The sequence below is a fragment of the Phocoena sinus genome, chromosome X, assembly GCF_008692025.1.
Source record: "Phocoena sinus isolate mPhoSin1 chromosome X, mPhoSin1.pri, whole genome shotgun sequence".
NCBI lineage: Eukaryota > Metazoa > Chordata > Mammalia > Artiodactyla > Phocoenidae > Phocoena > Phocoena sinus.
In genome coordinates this window covers 115,611,509-115,617,508 of record NC_045784.1, presented here as the reverse complement: position 1 = coordinate 115,617,508, position 6,000 = coordinate 115,611,509, and the positions used below count along the sequence as shown (strand labels likewise).

General features: G+C 46.7%; 1 protein-coding gene across 2 annotated transcripts in view; it reads left to right on the top strand.

Annotated features, from left to right (window-relative positions):
• The first annotated feature begins 5,323 nt into the window (after positions 1 to 5,323).
• MAP7D3 (MAP7 domain containing 3) overlaps positions 5,324 to 6,000 on the top strand; it is a 35,669-nt gene continuing 34,992 nt past the window's right edge. For both annotated transcript variants that reach the window (XM_032619294.1, XM_032619293.1), the window contains exon 1: positions 5,324 to 5,443. In XM_032619294.1, the coding sequence (XP_032475185.1) occupies positions 5,389 to 5,443 (55 nt within the window). In that variant the 5' untranslated portion in view covers positions 5,324 to 5,388. The remainder of the gene's footprint in view (positions 5,444 to 6,000) is intronic.

Sequence of the window (6,000 nt, the reverse complement as noted above, 5' to 3'; positions counted from 1 at the left end):
GGAAACATTCCCCTCTTGGGTCGTGAGGAGAGGAGTTTCTTCTGCATTTCATTTCCTGTCTGTGATCTGGATGTCTTTACTCCCCCCCCACCCCCCGCCGCCCCGTACCTATGTTAACTCCTTTTCAAATGTAAGTGCGTATGCACGTGGACTGTCCTGAGCAGGTGGAGGTGGGGAAGAGAAGGAAAACCGTGTGTTCAGTGTGTTGTACTACACTCTGTCACAAGAAGCTGCGGTACAAAATGCTCTCAGGCATCCTTGCAGGCAGCTCCCTGTCTGTGATGCCCCTGCCTCCATTGCGATGCTCACCCACAAGGTCTTGGCCAGATCTTGACTTGCAGTGAAACCTAGGGCAAAGTATCTGTCTTCCCTTAGTAAACAAATGTCAAGTATCAGGATGTACACGACACTAGATCTGTATTAGAATTTTTAAATGTTTAGCATCATCAGAGTGTAATGATATTAAGCACTCAGCTGTACTTGACAACACAGTAGACATTCGGTACATTTCCTTAGGGGTATATGTTAGTTACACAATTAATAACACTTAGAGAATCAGAAACTCTGGGAATGAGGCCGAGCAATCTGTGTTTTAACAAACCATCCCGACTCCTCTTTTCTTCTCATTTTCTCCCATCTAGATTTTACCAATTTTTAGCTCTATTAGAAATTCCAAAGTGTCTTTAAAGGGCATTCTTTGATATTTTATACTTTCTGGCATCCCCTGAAGCTTCCTTTATATTATAGGCCCTGTATTTAGAATGAGAAGGCACAGCCCATGTTTGCTCTACTTTATTTGAAGTTAAGAAAAAAAATGAGGACATTTTCTTGCCCTTTGATAATTTTAAGTCTAGACCTTTTCAACGCCCCGGTGGCCATCGAAAATTCCTCCTTCAGTACTGTGGAGGCTTTCAATACTCTTTCATTCATTCAACAAATACTCATTGCAGGATAAACAGTGCACTAGATGTGGCACATTTTCCTTTACACATGCATTTTGAAGTCAGCCCTGAGTACCTGGCATTTATGGACCCTGTGAGCCTTTCTAGAAGGAAGGCTGCTTAAGAGGAGTCTTATTTATCTTTACTGCCAGACATGTTAAACACCCATTTCTCAATGGTTTCTTATGGAATAGTTTGAATCAATCCTAGTAAAGACTTAAGAGACTGCTATAGTGATACTTGGGTTAAGAGATGTAGTTGTACGAAGACGTTACCACTGATAAAAAGTGAATCTCGGGACTTCCCTGATGGTCTAGTGGTGAAGACTCCGAGCGTCCACTGCAGGGGTCACAGGTTTGATCCCTGGTCATCGGGAACTAAGATCCCACATGACACAAGGTGAGTAGCCTGAGTGTGGGGACTGGATCAATGGAGAAGTGAAGACGTGGGTTAAGAGTTGAGTAGACTAGGGCTCATCACCTGGTAAATTGGGAGACACAGTGGAAGGAGTACTAGGTATACATGGCTTTGAATCCTGGCTCTGCCACTTTCTAGCTGTGCTAACCCTGGGGAGGTTAACTCTTTCCTTATCTGCAAAATGAGGATGATAACAGAAGCTATCACATGAAGCAGTGGTGAGGATTATATGAAACAATCCACGTAAAACCTTAAGCACTGTGCCTGCCAGTGCGTAGGCACTGGAAAAATGACATATCTCTTACTGTTTACTTGTGAGTATCCAAGATGCAGCTACCGCTCCAAGCAGATTGCCATCGTTGCCACCGTGCTCTCCCCCTCTGAGGTTGGTCTGATCCAACTGACAGTGCTGCCTCTTCTTCCTCTCCTCAGAAGCTCCCAGCCTCCCCACCCTGGTGAGCTCAGGCCATGAGAATCAGCCCCCCACCCTATCCCTGGAAAGAGAGCAAGGTCACCCTGGTCCTCAGTGCAAAGGGAAGGGGAATGGGGGAGGGGTGGTGAAGGGTCATTATGGGGAGCGGGGGCGAGGTGCTGCAGCAGGAATTCCGGAGCTGGGAAAGCTGCCATCAACCAAACAAGAAATGACCAAAGCCTGAGGTGAGTCTGTAACTGAGGAGAGAAGGAAAGTGCAGATTTGGGAAAAGAAAGGAAGATGTGAGTAGAATTGGCAAGAGGTGAGTCCAGAATGAAACATCACGCTTCCCCCTGCATCACAGCCAAGCTGCAACAGATGCTAGGCAAGAGTCAGAAATGAGAGGAGAACGAAAAACCAGAGCCCTGACTCTGCTGTGTGTGTGATGGATGAATCCGACAGGTAGTTAAGGATGGAGAGGAACAGCCATCTCAAGGCTGTGAAGCTTAAAACTCTTACTACAGAGCTGTGATGGTGGCAGTTTAAATGCAAATTTGTTAGACTTGATAAGTCCACTGGGTGTTTATTACATGTGAATGCAATGTTTTAGTGACACTTCCCAGACCTATTATGACTGCGGGGTTTCTGAATATTTTTCCTGCTGGTATCAGGTTTAAGGGAAAAAATAGCCAAGTAAAAAAACAGTGAGCAGGATTCCAGTTCTTTTTCGCTCACTGGGGAACATAGGCTTTCCAAACAGGGGCAGAGAGGAGTCAAGCCTCCTGGGTTCTTTCCCAGCTCTGACTGAGTTGGCTCCAGAATAGACTAACTCTCCCCAAGCTGGCGGTCTTCAGTTCCACTAATTTTCTGAGAAATGTACAGACAGTCTCGTGGGGGGCTCCTTAGGGAGCCGCTCTAGCCCCAAGGAAACATCTGAGGGGATCTTTCTCCCCAATACTGAATGAATGAATGAGTTGTAAATTTCACAGTGATCTGTCAAAGATGTTAGAGGAAAAGAAGAGTTTATCTATAGATTAAAAGAGACCTAAAAGGCATATCAATTAATGCCATGTGTGGACCTTGTTTGGATTTTCATCTGAACATAAAAAATGAGATAATTGGGAAAGTCGAACATTGATTAGCTATCTGATAATTTTATTTGCCCTGCACCCTATTTTGCAAAACTTTTAACTTTGTCATCGTTTAAAAAGAGATTTTACATTAAAACCTAGATTTCCATCTTATTTTGAGAAATAGTGCAATCTAGCCACAGATGGGCGCATTGCCTCACTAAGCTACCTGAGGACCTCTCTTTTGGTCCTCAGGTCCAAAATAAGTGCCAATTTTTCCACAAAGTGTTCTCTGATCACCCCAACCATGAGTGATTTTCCATCCCTCTGAGCTCTTGGGACCCATTTTATTTTATTTCTTGAAAAATTTTTATTGGAGTATAGTTGGTTTACAATGTTGTGTTACTTTTAGGTGTACGGTAAAGTGATTCAGTTATACATATGCATATATCCACTCTTTTTTAGATTCTTTTCCCATGTAGGTTATTACAGAGTACTGAGTAGAGTTCCCTGTGCTATACAGTAGGTTCTTGTTGATGGGACCCATTTTAATTACTCACCCAGCTCCCAGCCTATGCCTCCTGTGTTTGTTTTCTTGTAGACCTCTTATTGCTACTTGCCCCCCACAACACACACCTGGGCAGGATTAAGACCTTTAGAAGTTCTAAATGCTGCAAAGATTATGGAGGGTGCCTCCCTGTATATGTAATGCCAAATCAAGTTTTATTTTTCAAAGTGGTGATGTTTAGAAGTAAGCTGAAGACAATCTTTCTAGATTTAAAATAAATTCTCCAACTTATTTGAAAAATTTCAAACCCATGTTAAGAGTTGAAAGAAGAGTAAAACGAGCCTCTGTGTAACCATCTGGATTCACGAGTTTTTAATATTCACGATATTTTCTGTTTGTTCCTATGAACTACTTGACAGTAAGTTTCAGACATTATGATGCTTTATCCAGCAGTTACTTCTTAAGAAAAAGGACATTTTCCTACATGACCACGATACCATTCTCACACCCAAGAAATTTGACTTTGATACAATAATATATAATATACAGTTCATATTTGAATTTTCCCAATTGTTCCAATAAAGAATGCCCTGTAAAAAAATTTTTTAAATCTAGGTTCTAATCAAGGATCATGCATTATTACACCTGGTCTCTGTTGCCTCCTCTGATCTGAAACACTTCCCCGATGTTTGTTTTTAAAAATCTTTCATTTTGAAGCACCCAGGTCAGTTGTTTTGCAGAATATGCCACAGTTTGGATTTGGGCGAATGTTTCCTTATTATTAGATGGGTTCACTTTCAGCAGTTTTGCAAGAAACTACAAAGCTGATGTTGCATTTTTCTAGATTTTCTGTTTGTGAAGTTCCAGATAAATTCATCAAAGCTGAATTTGTGTGTAGGTATATGTGTTTTGCTGGTGCCCTAATCATGTGTGTCATAATAATCATAGCTACCATCATGTATATCATGCAAAGCATTGGTGTCTGTATATATGCAGCAACAGGGCTTCAGGTGATACAATGCCAAACTTTTTCCCCCCGCTAGTGTTTTTTCCTTTCACTAGTATCTTTTTAATTGAAGTATAGTTGATTTACAGTATTATTTTTCTCCACTAATATTAAACTACATCCTAACCAACATTTATTTTCCACTCTTTAATTTTTGCCAAATCTGTAGGTGTAACATGATATCTGTGGTTTCCATTTGTATTCTCTTGAGTGCTTAAGAGTTTGAGCATCTTTTCTTATGCTTATTGACCATTTGTGTTTTCTTTCCTGTGAAAGGCATCTTTATGCCTTTTGCTCACTTTTGGGGGGTTGCCTATTTCTTAAGTAATTTTTAAATCTTTATGCATTCTGGATACTAATCATTTACGAATATTATATATCTATCTGGCGAGATTAACACCAATAAGTCCTCTCCTTCACTTTAAAGATCCGCAAACACCCTAAGATAATTCACACAACTTTGAGACCTAATAGTGTCACGATTTATTCTCAACAACTTAAAGTCTTTGCTCATGATCAGGACCCCTAGCACCTCACAGGAACCTATCTCTCTCCCAACCCCTCTCTAGGCCTCTTCACCCAACTTGGGCCTTTCTGTCGTGTTTCAAAGACTAGCAAACTCTTGATGCAAGCGCACCCAGGAGGCACTCAGGAAGTGCTCCCTAAGTGAACGAATGAAGAAAGGAAAGAACATTATTGCGTTTCTAGGTAAAAGAGATGAAAAGAAAAAAGGAATGTTGGAGGGCCACGCCGGCTGATGATTGGCTGGCATCCACGATGGAGGGTGCTGGGAGAGCGCGGGACGTAGGAGAGGGTTTATTTACACCAGGTGGTCGCCGCCCAGCGGCTCACCACGTGGTGCGCAAAAAGCAGCGCTTCGGCAATCGCGTGTCCGAGGCGCGCGCGGCGGCCCTTTGGGCCCCGCCCCTTCCCGCCCCCCGGCGCCACGGCCCCGGCCCCCGCGGCGGCCGCGCCAGAGCCTGCGCACTGGGGACCCAGTGCCTGCGGCGGCTCCCCGCTCTGCTGCTCTGAAGATGGCGGAGCGCGCCGGTGGTGGCACATCCCTGAGGGGGCTGCGGGAACGGATGGGTGAGCGGGCCGGCGGCTCCCGGGGGGGGCTCGGGCCCGCGCGGGAGGCGGGGTTCCCGCGGCCCCGGGGACTGTCGGAGCGGCGCGACCCGCGCCGGAAACCTTCACTTCGGAGTCGCCTCGCGCGCCGTCGGGTGCTCCCCTCACCCCCGCCGGAGCGCCCTGGGACGGGACGGGGCGCCGAGAGGGGACGCGGGCGGGAGGGGAGACGGCCGGCCCGCGCCACCAACGGCCCAAGTCTCGCGGCCCAGCTGCCACCGCCGACGGCCGTAGCCCCGCGGGCGGGCGGGGCGCGAGAGAACTAACGGGCGCTGCTGGGGCGGGAGGGCGGGGGCCTGGCACCCCGTAGCCCGCGGACGGTCCCGAGCCCCGCCTGCCGTAGGGGAGAGGCGGACGCTCTCGCAGCCGCCGGAACGGACGCGCCGCTGCCCGGGAGGTGCGGGCGCCGGGACGGCCCTCGTGGCTCGGGGCAGCCCTGGAATCTTCCCTCTGCCCGGGGCGCTCGCGCTTTCATCCCATCCCACGGTCGCAACCCCGGTCTCTCCCGCATCCTCCTG